The 19,927-nt window shown below is 37.3% G+C and overlaps 1 protein-coding gene across 1 annotated transcript; it reads left to right on the top strand.

Moving 5' to 3' along the window:
* The first annotated feature begins 2,064 nt into the window (after nucleotides 1–2,064).
* Nucleotides 2,065–7,483, top strand: LOC133907522 (RNA-binding KH domain-containing protein PEPPER-like). The gene is made up of 7 exons (XM_062349576.1): nucleotides 2,065–2,341; nucleotides 3,038–3,375; nucleotides 4,180–4,411; nucleotides 5,413–5,564; nucleotides 5,667–6,368; nucleotides 6,485–6,676; nucleotides 7,197–7,483. Exons 2-7 carry the CDS (start codon nucleotides 3,052–3,054, stop codon nucleotides 7,356–7,358), a joined length of 1,764 nt encoding a protein of 587 aa, XP_062205560.1. The 5' UTR covers nucleotides 2,065–2,341; nucleotides 3,038–3,051; the 3' UTR covers nucleotides 7,359–7,483.
* The last annotated feature ends 12,444 nt before the right edge of the window (nucleotides 7,484–19,927 follow it).

The raw sequence follows: 19,927 nt of genomic DNA, 5'->3' as shown, positions 1-19,927 counted from the left end.
ACAAAAATCACAACCGAAAATCGAAAAACTTGCAAACTTGCAAGAGAACCAATAGAAGAAAACTAGAACGAGGTGAATACAAGCATGAGAAGGAAAATAAACTTCATTAATTCCAAAAACCCTATTTTAAGAAGATTATAAAGATTTTTCTTCTCAAAGCTCTTATCTAATACATAGGTTAAGTACGCATCTTCCTCTCCTCTAAAATCCTAACACAAGATTCTCATATGGATAAATTAAGAGGCTAGTCCAACCTCTCTCATAGCCGTACCCCTCTATTTATAGGTATAGATTCATTAATCCCTAAGTTTCTTAGCTTTTTTCCAAAACACCCCTCTATTGTAGTATACTTCTACCTACCACCAAGGGTATTTTGGTTCATTTTCTCCTCTATCCATCAGACGGTCATGACATCTTCATGACTTAGTTTTGTCTTGATGCAAGCTTCAAGATGATATCATGTGCACTCTACTCTTTCACGGTTTTGAGGTCAAATCGAGAAACCGCCTTGTATGATTCTCAAAGTATGACTCATTGCTTCTTGCTTTGACCCCAAGTAAGCATCATGATATCGACACATGTATTTTATCTTGCGATCTTGACTGCCAACAAGTCTCTCCCACTCTCGATCCCTCGGACTCGCCTTGTCACTTATACTGGTATCCCGTTCGCTTGACTTTGCCAACACGCTGTCTTCATCGTTCCTTCTAAGCTTTGCTTGACTTCCATGTGCACAACTAGGGTCATCATTGACTCTGTCCGGCCTCCTCAATAGTTTGGCACCAAGCATCCCACTTGGCCTCATCCCACTATCAGCCGCTAAGTTGTATTCATCACCTGCATAATATTAGATAAGCAAACACATATCTCCAATTCTATTATAGATTAGTCCATAATCAAAATCATCGGTTAAAGCATATCTCAGAGAAATCGTAAATGTCGAATGGTCCAACGTCCTGAGCGTTGGACCATCCAACATGTGCAAACCATCAAGCTAGCAATTTTTGCAACCTCTCTGTACTAAAATGCAAAGACGTATTCTCCAGCGTGCACACTTCCAAAGCCGGATCATCCGGCGTATGTAACTCCTCCGGACCAGCAATCTTGCAACCTCTCTGCAAGAATTGCTCCGATGAAGCATCCGGCGTTCAATACTTCCATCGCTAGATCATCCGATGTTCAAAGCTTGATTTCATTCGAAAACTTCTTCTCTGCAAGAGTTAGTTCGATGTTCACAAGGGTACATCATCGGACCATCCGGTGTACTGATTTTCTAAGCTTCACCTCCTGGAACAATCTGGTGTGCTTAATGCCTCATCGTCGGACCATACAGCGTGCATAACCTTTTCTGCATCGGACCTTCCATGTGTAAATTTCCTGGGATAGAGACAAAACTCTCAACTCCATTTCTTTCTAATTTTGGTTAGTCATGATTATCATTGCAGTACATATACATGATCAAACAATTCAAAAATCATCCAACAAAATTCACACAAACTTGTCGATCACTCATAACATATAAACCAAGATATATTTTCACTTAGTTTTTCACTGGACATATGTCCTTAGTCAATTAGGTTTGAGCTCTCTCTGGCTCAAGCTTGAATGTTACTTGCTTCTTGCTAATAAAAAGGATATCCACCTAACCTAGGTATCCTTGCCCTTTCTTATCAATTGATCGAGATCTCGCGGTGTGTGGGACCGGAAAAGAAAAGGGTAAAACACAACTCCATCAAGCAAAAGAAAGCATGCTTTGGGGTGTCCATAGTCAACTATTTTTAAGTCGGCGTATAATATCTCCATATACATTTAGATTTTTCACATGAAAATAATAACTATAAATTTGAACAGAAATCAGTGTCTATACCTATAATCCCACTTTTTCCAAAAAATCGGGAGAGAGTGAAAATGATAGAAAAAAATCAGGGGAGAGTGAAAATGATAGAGATAGAACATTGTGACCTGTCCAAATCCTCGAGACCCAAAACTCGAAGCCCAATTCTTCTGACAGGGAGTTCAAGCGCAGCCAGTTGCGAGGGGCTGGAGGGGTTTTCAACCACGGTTTCCTCAAAACCAGTTAAACCGTCTACTGGGCATGAACAGTAGAAGCAGGAACGGTTTGGCAGCGAACCGTTGTGTACAGCCCACCGAGCCCACTGGATTTCCGGGCCCACAAGGCCCAACCGCCGATGGGGTCGGAGTCTTGCGGTCTTCCTAAACCCCTCCTCCCCCACCAACTTCAAAACCCCTTTCTCCCCTTGATCCCTCTCGTGCTCCGCCTCGGCTGGTCGTCGTCGCCATTGCCGCCTCCGCCGCCCCGCCGGACCCTTTCTAAGAGGAGGTAACTCTCCTCCCTACGTCTCTCTCTACCTCCCGCGCGCGTGCGTGCGTGCGTTCGCGGGCGCCTGAGCGGACCATCGGATCACGGCGGGGCGGGGGGGGGGGGGGGCGCCGCGGTGGGTCTCGGATTTGGAGCGACCTCTGTCGTCAGTGGGGAGCGGCGCCTCCATTTCTTTGAGGTGGGGATGGGGATGGGGTTGGGTTGTGCGGCGTTTGGGGGTGCAAAAAGGCGTCGCCTTGATCTGATCGTTAGCTCTATTGATGATTTTTTTTATAAAAAAAACAGCCTTACTTTTGGATGCAAATATACTGGTTGTTACCTTCAAGCTGCTTGTGTGGGGTCCCCCCCGCCCCCGCCGGCGGACTGTGGTTTGGATGGTGAGTGTCAATCTGTTAGAGGTTGACCAGCTTGACTTGTGCTGTAGCGATTTAAGTTCAAATCTCACATGCCTTGCATTTTGTGGAAAATTGTGTGATACTTGTTCTTGTGGTGTATGGTTCGATCGTGCATCTGTGGAAATGACAAGATTGTTCGACATTGTACGGTAGTCTTGCTCTCTTTGGCTCTGTCAGCACATATCACTGAAAATTTTAATGGAACTTTCTGCTGACTGCTATCTTTTAGGATGTACCCTGTGTTATTGTTATTGTTGGGGGTCGTTTTGACTTGTCTTGTTTATCTGTTTCGATGCTTCAGTGCTGGTGGGAGGAATGGCTAGGATGCAGATAAATTCGAAGGAGCAAGAGGTTCATAGAGTGGCCAGGAAATTTCATGAGCTACAGCAAAATGAAATGATTGGGAGTGTTCTAAAACAAAGAATTGTTGATGACGAAGACTACTGTGATACTACTTGCTCTGCTGGTGAAGACAGGTATCCTGGTTGGCCTGGAACCAGTGTCTTCAGGATACTCATTCCTGCACAAAAGGTTGGTGCGATAATTGGTCACGAAGGAGAGAGGGTTAGAAGATTGTGTGAGAAGACTAAAGCCTGCATCCGAATTATAGGCGGTCATCTTTGTGCAGCAGAGCATGCTGTGAGTTGCCCATCGATTAGTTGTCTTATTAATAATTGAGGATATTTCTTTGATCATTCTAAGGATTTCTTTTCTGGTTCATCGGAGAATACAATTCCTTATATTTTTGTCTTCGTTATACTGGCATTTTTGTCAATTATATGCTGCTTTTTCTTTGGAAAATAAAAATGGATTTCATTCTTGTATGTTGTTTGTTTACAAAACTCATGGTTTGTGGTTGCAATCGAACTTTTTGGGCTTTGTCAAACTTGGCTAACTATCAACTTATAGCCCACACTAGTCCTGTAAGCATTACTTCACATTATCCTGGTCACAGACAAGGTATTTTGTCAGCATGTTTGTCATCCCACTGTAAGTCTTTTTTGTTCCTAGTGTTCTGCTTTGTTGTTAATTATTATAAACTGTGCATAGTGCATCTCGATGTCTTGTTGTATCACCCAGGCCCTCCACGGGCGCCTAGGACAGTATTGCTATAACTGTACCACCTTTTAATCAATGATTCATCAAAAAATTATCAGGATCCCATTAAATATAAACAAGATATATAGCGGATAAATATTTTAAAAGAAAACCAGAGAACAACCTCTTTAACTAAATAAAACATTTACCATTAACTAAGAAAAATTCCAGGAGTTAATCATGATAAAAGTTCCTCAAAACGGTATGACTTGGGGCCATGGATTCTTTTATCAGTGTCCTTGGTTGCGAAGACCCACGGTTTATGAAAAGAAGAGCATGATTTATGTTTTGGTTCAATACAAAAAAAAGTTGTCCTAATTTGTTTTTTCATTTTGTCGTTAAAAGGTTATCATATTTGCAAAGGAGCAGCCTGATGAGCCAATACCTCCAGCCTTGGATGCACTACTAAGAGTATATCGGCAAACAATTAATGATGATGCTTTAGATGTGGGATCTAATAGTATTATTGTGACAAGGATTCTTACACCAAGTGAACAGGCAGAAAGCCTTATTGGCGAGCAGGGTGTGATGATAAATTCAATCATGGAAGCTACTCAAACCAACATATGTGTCCTTGGTAACTTCCTTACTTTGATGTACCTCTCAGCTCAGTTTTCCGCAACTACTATTTCCTTCTAAAATTGTCATAGATGTGCATGTTTGTCTATGGATGATTGGATTGTCATAGTTAGAGTATGAGTAATCTGTCAGTAAGCAACATGATTTTGATCTTATTGAAGTGTGTTGTTAGTCCTGTTGCTGCACAACTTTTGCTTTGGTGAAGCTGATGTTTGAAAGCATACAGTGTGTTGTGCTCCCATCACAGGAAGTACACTTGCTATTGCATTTGCATCTTTTCTCAAACATGGTTGCACCAATCAATACTAGGCTAAAAATGCACTTTTGAAATGTAGTGTTTCTGTAGTAATGATTTGCGATGCATATATGTGCTATCTGTTGTCAGGTATCAGTATCTCATTTGTGCTCAGAAAATATCGGTCTTGTCTACCAATTCGATTCTGGACAAATCAATTGATTTAGTAGTCGCGGCACAAGCAGAGAAGTCAATGTACACCAAGTGTTTCTACTTGTACCGAACTGGGACTCCAGCTACATTCAAAGGGTTTTAGTAAAGTAAAACTGCGCTAGAACTTTTTTAACTCCCCAATTGCTGATGTATCTTTTTTGTTACTTTTTAACCGATTTCATGGAGTTTTGTCTAGTGATATCAACTTTAACACTAAAATGAGTGCTCATGATTCATGAAAGCCACAGAAAGAAACAGTTTGAACCATGACTTCATCAATCACATAATGCATTCATCTGTTAAATAAGATGAAGCACGGTCCCAACATCATCCATCTTTGAATTATAGTGGGTTTCAGTGTCACTCTTAAGTTCAATTTTATTTAGATTTGGAAGTTTCAACTTGTTACCAACCTTAATGACAATCTATCTTTTCCATTTGATGGACAGTTTGAGTGTGGAATCCTTTCAATTGGTATCGTTGGGTTTGTTACTCCAGCCTTCAGTATTATTTAGTCCGTATCTCATTCCTTACATGATTTGACTGTTTAGATGGTGACCTGCCGCCTGTTGCACTGGAAGAAGATAGGGTTATTGAAATATGGGGACTGCCTGCACGAGTGCATAAGGCTTTGGAACTTGTTGCTTCTCATCTGAGAAAGTACCTGGTTCACCCAAGTGTCATCCCATTGTTCGAACCTCATGTAAGTTGCTACTATTTTGAACATTAGTTATTTATAGGGCATACTGAAATTAGAGCACATTTTACTCTTACCAACACTTAATTCTGAGGACTCGCTCTTTAGGTGCCTGTGCCAATCTTCCACATGGACATGCCTCCAGGTCACTTCATTGACCATCCTGAGGGCCTTGGGCATGCAGTTAGTCCAGGCTATCGTTCTGTATTTGCTGAAGATCTTCAGCGTGAACCATGGATTGACACTTGCTATTTGAGGGGTAGGCATCCTATGGGAAATCTTTCACATGCTGATACATTTGAATACAGATGGGAAGCACCTGCATCTTTCAGGAGATATCGATGGGTTACATCACCAAACCATGGTATAAGTGCATATGGGCCAGAAGCATCTTCATCTATGGAATTAGGTTCACACCACAACCTGACTTATGGATTGCGAGCAACTCCAAATGGTCCACCAGCTACTGTTGAAAGAATACGCTCCCTTATATCTGTGTATGGACAACAAGCACATCCATGGAGACAAACATATCAATCAGCCAAAATGGGTAAACATCCTCACTTTGGAGTGTCTTTACATGGAAGTGAAGCTCATCCAGCCAAGGTATCTCCGTCAGATGCTACTGAACTACCTCCAACTGATGGTATTTCTGCATGTGAACGAGAAGCATCACTATCCTTCAAGATGCATGCACCAACTACTGTTGAAAATCTTCTGCACTGCCGCATATCTGCATGTGGGCCAGAAGCACCACCACGTGTGGCTCCGCCTTCATTAACTAGTCAGTCTACAGCAGTTCCTTCTCAGGTTTGTATGGTTTCCAAAGGAGAGTCTTATTTAGTTATTTGTATGATTGACCACATGTTTCTGTTGCCTTGCTAAAATTGATTAGTTTCTATTTGGGATGGTGGATTGTTTAACAGGTTAAGAAAAAGATGCAAGTTCCAATATTCTATGCTGAAGCTGTAATTGGCCCAACTGGTGAAAGAATTCAATACATTCGTCGTGCCAGCAGGTCGAGCATTTTGATAAACGACTCTGAGGAGGGCGCAATGTCTATTGAGATCTCTGGAAGTGCTGCAACAGATGTTCTAACTGCAGAGCAGCTGATTAAGGTATTCTAAGAAATTTCATTATACTGCTGCTGAGATAATATATTATCCTTCAGATAGGACTTTACCTGGTTATGCTAAGAAAATACTTCTATTAAATTTCTCGGTTGACTACAGTGTGGTTGCATATGTAGAACATAAAGTTCTCTGTCCTCTGTTTTTGTGAAAACTGCTTCCATTGATTGGATGCCTATTTATTGTCTAGTGTGTTCAATTCTCTTAATCTATTGGAGGGTTGGTTACCTGTTCTCTAGTTAATCTATTGGAAAACTGCTTCCGCTCTCTTGTTATTGTTGAAAGACTATAAGTTATTGTAAACTGATGTTCACTTTGACAAAGAAACAGCTCAATACTTTTGGTAGGGTAACGCGATTTCAATTAACTTATTTTGCATCGCATCTTATTTTCTGTTGTTGTACTACTTTTTCTTTTGATAAGCTTGTTTTAAAATGTTTTTCGTTCATGGTTATCTCCCTTACAAACATCACCTTTTCACTCTCTTGATCATTGTTTTCTTTTATAGAACTTTATGGCTGAAGGGGCTGCTGCGTCCCCTGGTCACAGTTTCGACTTCATTCCATCATATTTGCCAGCACCCAGATCTCCCCAAGCTGATATTCTTACTACTTCCAAGACAAGCGGAGTGTCCACTTTGCCAGAACGGCGCCTGCAAACAATTTACTGAAAGCCCCCAAAAGTTATATTTCTGCACATATTACCAAAGATACCCAAACACCAATACCGGCATCACAGGAAATTCTGTAACAGTAAATTCACCAGATGTTTTTGATATTCATCCAGTTACCCAGAGATTGTTCTAGCGTTGCTTTCTTTATACCGAAACCCCAACACCAGCAGTACAAGAAATTCTGCACAGTAAATTCACCAGATGTTTTGCGGCAAAAAACAATTCACCAGATGCTTTGGTATTCATCTAGAGATTATTCTAGCGCTAATTTTTTAGCCTGAAAATTTTCTGTATTCTTTGTAGACCGTTTTGTTGTAGCCTTAATCCATGAGTTAAACACTTGAGGCTGAGCTTATGCTGTAGGAAAACAAAAAATGGACATTAGAGTAGTTGACACAAATAATAGGGATATCAAAGAGCAAACATTAGCACATATTTGTTTGACTGAGATGTGTCCCGAGATATTTGAAACTGTTGTTGTTGCAGTCAAACAAATATGTGCTAATGTTTGCTCTTTGATATCCCTATTATTTGTGTCAACTACTCTAATGTCCATTTTTTTTCAATACGGGTGCCCAATTATGAGTATGATTGCCACCCCAAAGCCTGAGATTTTTGGGTGTTGCAATAAGGCGACTACCACTAATGTTTAGACAATTCGGGGGAGGAACTGAACTCGATATTTGGTATTTTCAAATAACATGATAAATAAAACCTTGAATATAAACAAGATGGATAGCACAACAGTGCAAGATTAATCAACGGTGAAACCAAAACAAAAACAAAGGAGGTGTTTCTTAGGTTGAGATAAACATGGGACAAAAATGTAGCTCCTAACTGTGGTTAAGATAGCACTCTATTTCTTTTTACAACGTGTATTAGGATCTGAGAAAGTTATACTTTACCATTAATTCCTTTTGTAATATATTATTAATTGCTACGAAACCAATATCTTTTTAAAAGATATGTAATATATGAATCTATTGATACATCCTTTGTACACTAGATCTGCACATAATTTGACTAATTGCTGATCAAAATTTATAAAGATTGAGTTTTTTAATCCTAATACGTCTTATATTTTGAAACGAAGGGAGTAGCAGGGTCAAAGGGCAAGGAACCAGAGCAGGTGCTCCTGCCAGGGATAGCTTGTCTTCCAGGGTTGATTGCAATGGCTTCTTTTGACACAACTTCTGCTTCAGCTGGGAAAAAGGCAGCTCCTGAATGGTAGGATTCTTCATATTTATAAATACGGGATTGAAACGAGAATGAGAAATTGCCTCCCATAAACCATAAAGCTTCTTTACAAATTAGGATTTAGGGTTTTTGGAGTATTATATATATATTTATACATCTTAAAAAAATATATACTTTATTTATAAAGAAGTATACATATCTCAAAATATAGTATAAACATCTTAGAAGTATATATATATCTCATAAATCTTTACTATATAAAACACGAGTTAGTTCTCGTGTCATTTCTTCCTCTATTTTCCTCTCATATAATAAAAACTCATAAAATTTAAATAATTTACCTACTGTTACTATTCACCTTCATCCTTCAGCCACTTAGTCTATTACTGACTACGGATATGGGATATATTTTACTAATAAAAATAAATAAAGAAATTAGGAGGAAAATTAGCGGATAATCTCCTCTTCCTTTTTCAGATCACATCTGAAATCAAACTACAACATCACTTCTGACGTATTTATTCGATGATGCTCTCATGGTGCATCTACATCTACATACCTTGAGTTTATACTTGATGTTATTATATATACATATATATATATATGTATTTATGTATGTATGTATGCATACGCTATTGTACACCTATGGTGTATTATACTATTCTACACTTAGGACCCAACACCCAACCTAACTAACAACCTAGTCTAACCTAACTAACGAACCCAGCCCATTTCCCACCCCCACCATTTATTGTAGTAGACAACCCAACACACTCCCCCTGTCGGGCATTGTAGCAAGTGGACCAACCCACTTCCCATGATGGCTACTGTAGCAAACGGACCAACCCACCCGTCGATCATTGTAGCAAATGAGTCGACCCACTCTCCCGATAGTTACTATAGCATCCGGGTGTCGCTCGTCTTATGCCACTTGCTCAGTAATTATCTAGTAACTGTCATCTAGTAATTCTTCAGTAGATGTAAAAGTGCATATAGCACATAAGTGTGATTTTAATAATTAATAACAATACCTATGAACTAACAATATTGTTAAGAATTGTTAGTAGGTTGTTCCATATGTGATGCATAACGAAGAGATATGCATCAAGATGAATAAACTCTAGGTGATGCTCGGGTAAGTGAATGATAATACCTATGAACTAACAATATTGTTAAGAATTGTTAGTAGATTATTCTATAGGAGATGTATAAGAAATAAGACATAGAGTCATTTAGGAATGCTATGAAGATCAAAGATATGCATCAAGATAAATAAGCTTTAGGTGGATGCTAAGTTACTTGTGAAGATCAAGTAATTAAAGTTATGAGATTGTCAATTACGTTTTATGGACTAATCCACGTGCTATGTGCTTGAGAGTAAGTGGGGTTAGGTTCTAAATGAAGATTGACAATAAAAGTGAAGACCAAGTTATTTGTGAAGATCAAATGACTAAAGGTATAAAGTTATTGATTAGGTTTTATGGACTAATCCATGTGCTTTATGTTTGAGAGTGAGTTGGGGTTAGGTTCCCTAAGAAGGTATGAGTTAAATTGAGATATTCAATATGTAAGTTAGAAGAGTAAGATCAAGACAAATTTAATGGACAACTTATATGCTTGAATACTTGTGGTTCATGCCTCGGTAGTGAACAAAGTAAAGAGTGTGTAGATGCTAGATACAAAGTGACTTTTTATGATAAGATAGTGAAGGGCAAGCAAAACTCAGGTGCGATAGACCATTCGGTGGTGAAGGGCAAGCAAATGGCTTGACGCCAAAGGATCAAGGCAGTGGTGAAGGGCGAGTGAAGGTTTTGCACTAATGGAGTGAAGTTTATATGAAAGTTGGCAAGTCCCAAAGTTTGAAAGAAAGAAGTGGTACTAGAAGGTATTCAAAGGCTTTAATTAGTTCAAACTAGTTTTATATTTGAATTTGAGTATATGTGTGGTGCACTATTAAAAGGGATGCAACGTAGAACATTTTGACTTGTCTTAGTGCTCAAGAGTATCTAACCAACACAAAGTGAGAGACACAAAACACTCACAAACATCAGCTAGTGCTAACTTGAGTTTGTGTTGAGAGTTCGCTTTAGGAATCCGGTGCCAAAAGTGTGAAAGTGCCCGAATCGAATTTTAGAGTGTTCCTAGTTTTGATCTAATGTGTTTGAGATCATGATTTTTTGTGGGATAGGTAGCCCTCTGAATAAGCTTTTTGCAGAGTCCAAAATCATCGAAATCGAATATCAGGATCAAAAGTTATCGCCTTTTTCAAAGGATCTGTTGTGCTCAACTTGGAAGTTCTGGGTTAATCCGGAAGTTCCAGATGGATCGAAAATTTCGGATGAAATCTGGATTGGGGTTCTCAGTTCTGGTTTTTAAAACCAACCTGAAAGTTTTGGGTTGATCTGGAAGTTTCAGGTAGTCAGAACCTCCGGATGGAGTTCCGAATAGGGGTCCTCGGTTGCTTAGTCTCAAGCTAACATGGAAATTTTGGGTTAAACTCGAAAGTTCCGGGTTAAACCAGAAAGTTGCATAACAACTAGTTTTTGGGGGTTAGGTATAAATACCCCCTCTTTGCTTGTGTTGCTGGTGCTCCTACGAAAATACTCAAAGCCAAAGCCATTAGAGCTTTTCCCACTCTATTTTAGTGTGAGATTTGAGAAGAAAAGTGAGTTGGGTTAAGAGATTAAAAGATTGAGTTGAAGTGAGCATAACTCCCATCTTGAGCACTCGAGTTCATCGGTAAGAAGTTCATCGTCATGTTTGTTACTCTTGGAGCTCGAAGCTCCCAGATGGCTAGGCGTCATCAACGAGCACCTAAGGTTGTAGTGTGCCATGGAAAGTTTGTGAATGCTTGGATTTTGCTTCTACAACAGAAGAAATCAAGAGTGAAAGCCTAAAATCAAGAGTGAAAGATCAAGTGTGACCGAGCTTAGTGAGGAAAAGGGTTGAAAGAGATGCTAGTTGACCAAAAGCATCCAAAAGATAAAAGTAGTCTTGGATTCAATTCCAACAAGAACAAGTCCAATAATACCAAGAACAAGGGTCAAGGTTAAAAGAAGATCATCGCACTCATGACTTGCTTCAAGTGTAAGAAAGAGGGTCACCATATTCGGGATTGCCCTTTGAAGAAGAAGAGATCCTTGATCAAAGAACAACAAGACAAGAGGTCTATGAAGGAAGAAGCTCCTTCATCATCAAGAGATCAAGAAAGTTCTCATCAAGATGACCAATATCAAAAGAAGAGGCTTCAAGTCATTTCAAGATCATATAAGCGAAGGAGTCAAATAAATGGTCATCAAGGTATAAGCCTCAAGTGAAGCGGCTAGGTGGCAAAATATTCTATATATGCCGCAATAAGGGACATTTGTCCTCATCATGTCCCCAATGTATCAATTATAATCCTCAAATTGTCAATAACAATTATTTACTTAGAAACGATAAAATTGGTAATGTGTTTGCCAAACTGATTGGTACTCAAAGTGACTTGAATAAGAAAAAGGCTATTTGGGTTACCAAGCCTATTGTGGCTAATATCTTATAACCCAATACTGTTGGGGACCAAAAATCTTAAAATTGATCAAGTAGGTTAAATGAAGGGTATTGGAGACTTGGCTAATTGTTTGAAGATTTATCTAATTGATTAAAAAGCTAATTTATGTGAAAATATTATTATTATCTATCCAATATCACTCTATAAAGGTAGTTTCCTATAATAATGTTTTAAATTTATATTCTTCATTATGTTAGATTTATTGCTCTATACAATTTTTACCATCCTTTAGAACCCAGAAGTTCTAGACTCAATCTGGAAGTTCCTGTCTCTTTACATGTGTAGGTCTTGTATCTATACTTATTTAAGAGTTTATGTTTATCCTAGCATGTGTAGACTTTATTGTATTCTTGACATGATCTTATTTCCTATTTCAAACATGTCTTGATTGCTTGCTAAGTGTGCTATGAATTTGTTTCTAGCATATCTAGCTTTCTTGCCGACTAGTATGTGTAAGTCATATAACTAATATTTGTATGATACATTGCATATTCATTTGTTGATTATGTGGTTTTAGAGCCTTATTTGATCTTATGATCATATTGAACAACTTGTGATCATAGCTATGTAATGCTTAATTATTCGCTAATCACAAGTGAAAAGACATTTAATCAAAATCGGTTCTTCAAATCTTTTTAAAGTCCATTCTTTTTGCTTGTTCTGGATAACCTGGAAGTTCTGAGCTGAACCCAGAAGTTTCAAGTTACCCGAATATTCCGGATGGAACTCAGAAGAAGGTCCTCAGGTTGCATTTATGCTCCAATCTAGATGTTCCAGATTGAAACCAGATATTCCGGTATCTATGTGCTTTAATTGTCTTATTGAATTATATTAAACTCTTTTGAGATGTTAATGGATTATCACATTATGAGGAAGTATTATGTTTTATATATTTTATTTAATCATAAATTGTGAATATTTGAGCAATATTATTTAGAATTGATATAATTGTTTATCTAGCATCTACGTGGTATGTTAAATTCATATAAAGCTCTTTCTTGCAAGAATCTATTATTTGATCCTCATTTTGATCTTAAATTGAAACATGAGATTCTTGTTAATTCTTTAGTGATCTATTTAATCTCAAGATTTTAATTTGTATCTTTTTCTCATTGGAATCAAATTGACTATAATTTTATGTGTTTACTTGTGTTAGTTAATTTTGCGAAGAATGCTTTTAAAGCATAGCACTCAATTTCTAAACCTTCTTCATATGCTTCTTTAAAAAAAAAAGTTGATATATGCCTTAGTGCAATTACCATCTTGTGAAAACTCTATATATCATAGTTTTCTTATAATTGGTAATAATACAAGTGGTAATTTTTATTGGTCAACTTTGTTTCAATTTTTTGCTTCCAAGCGATTTTTTTCTTTGTCAAAAACTTTATTTAACTTGTATGTTAGGTAATTTGGTTTCTTCGAGAAAACTTTTTTTTTGAGTTTATATAAGCTTGCTATCTCAATACTTGTATCCTTTTTAATATACTTATTTGAGGTAAGTTTTTAAGTATGAATGCAATTCATTTCTTTATATGCTCAAATCATTGCTTAGTTCACATGTTAAACTTTGCGAGTGATCATTTGTTGATCTTTTATTTTAGATGTAATTTGAATATCATTTGTGATATTTTACCTTTTATTTGGTATCTTCAAGTCTTATATGCTATTTTATCCAAATTATATTTTTACTTAATCTAAAAGTAGTGAGCATGCTTGTTTGACTTAAATTTTAACATCTATAGCATGTTTACTTTTTTTATTCAACATATGGAATAAACCTCTCTTAAGAGCTTTTAATGGCTAAAAGGTACATATAGTTTAATTTGATTTAAATTGATATATGCTTTCAATTGGTATCTAGCTATTGGTATGAATGTCGATTGTTATCAATTCAATATCAATATGCACCATTTATTGAAGAATTTGCTCTATGTGGTAGGGTTTGCTAACCTCTTAAGACCCAATGAGTTTAGGAACTAAATTGTACTTAAATGAGATTTAGGTAGGAGATGCATTGGATGCTTGTATTAATTATAATGAAGGTCTTTCCGAAAATAAGATCATTTCAATTGGGATTCATAAAGAGTGTCTTTACCTTTCAATTGGTATTTATAAAGAAGATCATCTTCTTCAAACTCAATTGGAATTAAAAGAATGATCATATCAAAGTAAAGCCAAGCACGAATAAATAATGATCTACTACATCAATTCAATATCATTCTCCGTAACTTATTCTTAATTCATGCATTTAATGTCAAAGATTCAATCTTGTGTAGATTACATCGTAGCATGACAATAACTTACTTAAATTTATTTTTTATGCAAGTGCCAAAAAAACTCTATATTGCAAATATAAGTAATTTGAAGTAACGTATTTTTGTGAGAACTCTATAATCATGTGACTCATCCAATCCCAAATATGCAAAAGAATTTATATCAAATGCTTGAGTTGTTTTTATATGCAATATTGATGAAAATTGCAAAATCTTTTGCTTCAGATTTATAGTCCATTTTGAATGGCCTTATCGAACATATAAGATTATGAGATGTTGGCTCTTTGTGATAAACTAGAAATTCATTATAATATCAAAAATTTGCTATGTTCAACTTTTAGCTTAATCTATTGCACTTGTATTTTGGATATTAATTCCGGTCTCATGCTTAACTTGCCTTCAAAGTGAATTTGTTTCAATTGACATCTATTTCAATTGGCATACTTTGGATCTTCAATTAGTATCTCTCGTAGGTATCCAATTGATATCTTTTGAAATTTTAATTGGTATTTTTTGAAATCTTATTTGGCATATCTTTAAACCCCTTTGTTCCATTATATAGTATGATCTCCTCACATAGTTCATAATTAGATAAATTTATTTGAGTCCACTCAATTATGAGAAATGCATATATCATAGGGAGCTCATACTATATATATGGTCATGCAATAGCTTTCAATGATTATTTTTGTGAGATATGGTTAATGCGCTTCAGAGAGATTTTTCTTTTGACAAATTGAAATTTTTGGGGGAGAATTTGTATCCATTTAGCAAGTCCTCCAAAATTCTTACCAAATTGATGTCAATTGGAGGAGGTTTTGTTTGGATAATTTTATTTTGGCATTGATATCAATCAGGGGAGAATTTGTATCTAGATGTTATATTTGTAATTGGGGGAGAAATTTCTTAAATTGAGGAAGAATTTGAATGCTATGACTTTGAGATATGAGATAAAGGTTTTTTGCATGCATAAGTTGCATGGTTTTGCTTTGCATGAGCATATTCAATTTAATAGCTACTTTGTTATGCTTGCTCTATATGTATAAAGAAATTTGAGATAGACAATATATGCAATGATATTCAAGATTAATTCACACAAGCATAGTTTGTGAGAGAGTTTTTTAAATACATATGTTTAGTTCTACTAATATCAAAACTTTAATTGTGTTTGATGCTAGTAAAGCTAGTTTTGGTAAACTCAAATATCTTTGTGATGTTTGATATTTCTAAAACTTGTTCTGTGTATATATTCATCTTCGGATTAAATGTATACTTATAATTTTAAATTTTTAAATATAATCATCTAGTGAAATTATCATCAATTACCAAAATAGGGGAGATTAAAAGTGCATATAGCCCCTAAATGTGGTTTTAGTAATTAATAATAATATCTATGGACTGATAATGTTAATAATAATTGTTAATAGGTTGTTTCATAGGTGATGCATGGAGATGTAACAACCTAAATTCTTAAAAACCAAAAAAATTAAAAAACTTTTTCAAAGAAAACTAAAGAGTTTTCAAAAACTAAATAAATCCCTAAGTGTGTATGTGTTCCTTTATACATATACACATATATGAGAGTATGTGTGCTATATGTATAAATACATATATACATTGAGGGATATTTTCTTATAAAAGAACATCTATATATATACGTGTATATATTGGTTGATTATTTGTTTGATTGATTGGTTGTTTAAGTGAGTCAATATAAAGTATACTGAGAAGGGTATATACTGTATAAGTATATGTACATGCGTATACTAGTATATATGTGAGAGAATAGAAATGGAAAATAAAACGGTTTTGGAAAAAGGGGAATCACCTCGGACCAACCTCTACCACCTCAGCCCATACACTTTCTCTTCACTGTCAGCCCAACTTCCAGCCGGCCCAGCCTGCCCCTATGCCTTTCCTCCATTTGGGCCCCAACTTGTTCCTCTACGCACAGCCCATCTCAGCCCCGCCCATCCTTTCTGCCGGGCTACGACGGAGACGGCGCGTCTCTATCTCTCTCTCTCTTTGCCAGCGGTCCCCACCGATCAGGAGCTCCTTCAACCTCCGGATGAGTCCGTTCTCTCCATGAGACTGAAGCCACCGAAGAGACTCGCGCCAAATCCGAAGAGATCCACCGAGGAAGTGCTTCTGGAGGATTGGCATCAAGTAAGAGGGAGATATCATAACCGAGTCAAACGCTATCTATAGCCGGTGGGGCATTCAAATGAGGAAGTCGTCGCGGATTGACACTCGTAGCCGCCACACTTTGTCTCCAAACCCTACCCAAAACGCCTCGGACTCCCCTCGGCCGCCCCTATAAATTGATAGTCCCTCGACCCTCCCCAGCCAATCCCAAGCTTTTCCCCCATGTTTTCGACGTGATTCCATCACCAGACAATCCTTTGCGCTAGGCACCGAGGAGCTTCGCCGCTTCGCGCCGTCGCCCCGCCTCTGCGCAACGCACTGGTGCTCCAAACCTCTCCAAACGAGTTCGCATGAGGCACCTTCTTCTCTTCCACCGCTCATCGGATGATGCCAAGCAGTGTGGCGCGTTTTTGGCGAAATCCGGCGATGCGCTGCCGTGTTCTCAGAGCGCCGGCAGGGCTGACCGCTGGAGAAGACGCCGTGAGGAACCAAGTAACACCTCAGCCGTTTGATCCAAACTACACAGACGAGATTAGATGGTACTGCTGGATCATGGATCAAGAGCCAGATTCAAATAGACTTAGGTCCGGTCATCTAGCCATGTCACCATGCCATCTCATCGCTCCGGTCCAAGTGTCCATGCCACCTCGGCCAGTACCGCTTGCGTGGCGTTCCAGCCAACCACCGCTTCAACTGCAATGCCACCTTGGCCACCTCACCCTTGTTGCCTAGTCAGTGCAAAGTGTCATCCACCTCAGTGCCACACAGACGCCATGTCAGCCCTATCAGCACACGTGTCAGCACAATAGGTTGTTGTTTCCTTTTTGGTTTGTTTTCGGTTGATGACATCGAAAATAGATTTTTGACGTAATAATTAGGTTTGTAGCATAAAACGAATTATGTTAATTGGTTTTAGACTGATAATCGATCTAATAATGGTCTTCGGTAATAAATAGATAGTTAATAATTAAGTTTAAATATTTCCTATAGCAAGAATGATTCCAATAATTTTTTGGAAAATAGTTAATAGTTTATATAGTGTTTTTCTTTAGTAAATAAATGTGTCGTAAATTTGTGTAATGCTTTCTTTAGTTTAACAATTCCGATCCATATGCTTTCCAGTATAAGTATAGCTTAAAAAATAGGATAAAATCTGAAAATAGTTTTAATAATGTTCTATAATGTTCTATAAGGTTATATAATTCTGTTTAATGTTTTTATATATTTTATTAATTCAAATAAATGCTAATAAATTTCAAAAAAATCCTAAAAAATTTCAGAAAATCATATATGTCTTGAAAAAATTCTAGAAAATTCCTAGCAATATCAATTAGAGGACAATATGAATATTTTACCATGTATCTATAGTTAATCTTTTTAGTCCTATTTTGATCTTTAGAAAATCATAACTTATTAACTGTAGTTCCGTTTTGACCCGTTCTTTCACCGGAATGTCTGGAAAAGCGTGATTTTGTATGTGATGATGTTTGTTGTGTGATATTTTGTTCTTTTTTATCTTGGCGCTTATTGGTCTATGCCTTTTTGTTTATGTTCACGGGTAGACGTCAACGTTCTGAGGAGCTGCAAGGATTTCAAGATCAAGACTTTGAAGACCCAACTGAGTCGAGTGAAGACAAGTTATGTTTTTTTTATCATATTTATCCTATCTTTTAAAATTTTTGTTTTACAAAAATACATGCTAATAATTTTGTTGGGAATCCCAAGAGTTAGATTTTACCCTAATTTTCTCTTATCATCCTTACCACCATAGTATGGTTTTGTCTTATGGAAGGGTAGATAATGCTTAGCCTTGCTTTGTGATGGTAATCATGATAATTTCTCTACAAAATTGATAATGGTTCTATACAACAATGATAAAATATGATGGAATGATTTTTGTAGCAACATGACATAGGAATTTGAGCAAGTGGTATGATAAGGCTGGTATATGATGTACAATTGGAAAAGTGGTAGTCTTGCTCAAAATCTAAGGACCGGTTTGTGGGGTAATCTTTCTATGTTTACAATACAACCACAAGCCTGGTGTGGGACGGACCTCGCTATGTAATTTCTTTACTCTCAACATAGTGTAGACCATTTAGTGGTACAAGAAATGGAAGTGATGAACTTCCTTAGATCCGTAAGGCACAAGAGAGGCTTCTGTTGTTGAGGTGGAATCACGTGACCGTGAAACCTTAGCGGGTAAACATGTAATGAGATGAGTATTGTAAAGGTTTTGTAGTGATCTCCTGGCCATACACGTTAGAAGTGTGCAAGTGTCTAGCTAACACAAGCAAAATGAAGACTTAGTCACCAGCTTATGGGTGATGAAATCACGACTTATGGGTAAAGTACAACCTTTGCAAAGTTCAAACTGAATATTTAGCCATCACGAGCGGCATAGAAAACTTACCATGATTATAATTTGATGTTTTGGTCAGTAGGGTCAACTGTGGTGGTGGGAACCATAGCTGAGGTGTGGTGGGTCAATCAAGATGGTGGGAATCGTGGTTGAGATGGGTTGTCAGTGGTTCAATCTTAGCGGTGGGAGCCATGGTTGAGGTGTTGGGTGTTCAACCTTGGTGGTTAGAACCTTGGTTAATGTGGTTGGTTGGTTAAGTTAGGATACATGGAATCTTGAGGTGGTTGGTTATTTATAGATATTTATTTAATTACTATTACTTTTCAAATGTCTATATGTAAATGACGTTTTCTGCAAAAGAGCCGAAGGAGCCTTATTCTTGTTAAAGCCTTCATATGCATATTATTCATTCACAACTTGTTGAGTACGATATATGCTCACACTTGCTATAACCAAACACTCGATTGGGAAAGAATTTGAAGACCTCGTGGAAGGTGCATTCTAGGGAGGTGTTCTCCGTCGATTCTCCTGTGGAGTTATCAGTGAAGATGAAGAATATCCTTAGGATCCGCTGCAATTAATTGGTTCTTTGACCCTTGAAGGTCTTTTGTAAGATGATTTGTCAATTAAGGTATGGATATTGCAATGAAGTCGCTATGTGTTGGGATTGATTCCTGGGCTCAGCACATAGACTGGTCTCAACAGAGAAGAGATATGCATCAAGATGAATGAGATCTAGGTGATGCTCGAGTAAGTGAATGACAATAACTGTGGAATAACAATATTGTTGAGAATTGTTAGTAGGTTATTCTATAGAAGATGCATAAATGATAAGACATGGAGTCATTGAGGATTGTTATGAAGATCAAAGATATGCATCAAGATAAATGAGCTCTAGGTGATTCTCATGAGATGAAGGAGAAGATAGACAATAAGGATGAAGGCTAAGTTACTTGTGGAGATTAAGTAACTAAAGGTATGAGATTGTCAATTACGTTTTATGGAGTAACTCATGTGCTATGTGCTTAAGAGTGAGTGG

The sequence above is a fragment of the Phragmites australis genome, chromosome 24, assembly GCF_958298935.1.
Source record: "Phragmites australis chromosome 24, lpPhrAust1.1, whole genome shotgun sequence".
In the NCBI taxonomy this organism is placed as follows: Eukaryota; Viridiplantae; Streptophyta; class Magnoliopsida; order Poales; family Poaceae; genus Phragmites; species Phragmites australis.
Note: the sequence above shows the minus strand (reverse complement) of the source record. Positions and strands in the feature narration are given on the sequence as shown.

Excerpts from the sequence above, each read along its gene's own strand:
- LOC133907522 (XM_062349576.1), top strand. The coding sequence starts at position 3,052 with ATGGCTAGGATGCAGATAAATTCGAAGGAGCAAGAGGTTCATAGAGTG. Across the intron at positions 3,376-4,179 it reads TTTGTGCAGCAGAGCATGCT|GTTATCATATTTGCAAAGGA; the intron begins GTGAGTTGCCCA and ends TGTCGTTAAAAG. Across the intron at positions 6,369-6,484 it reads CTACAGCAGTTCCTTCTCAG|GTTAAGAAAAAGATGCAAGT; the intron begins GTTTGTATGGTT and ends ATTGTTTAACAG.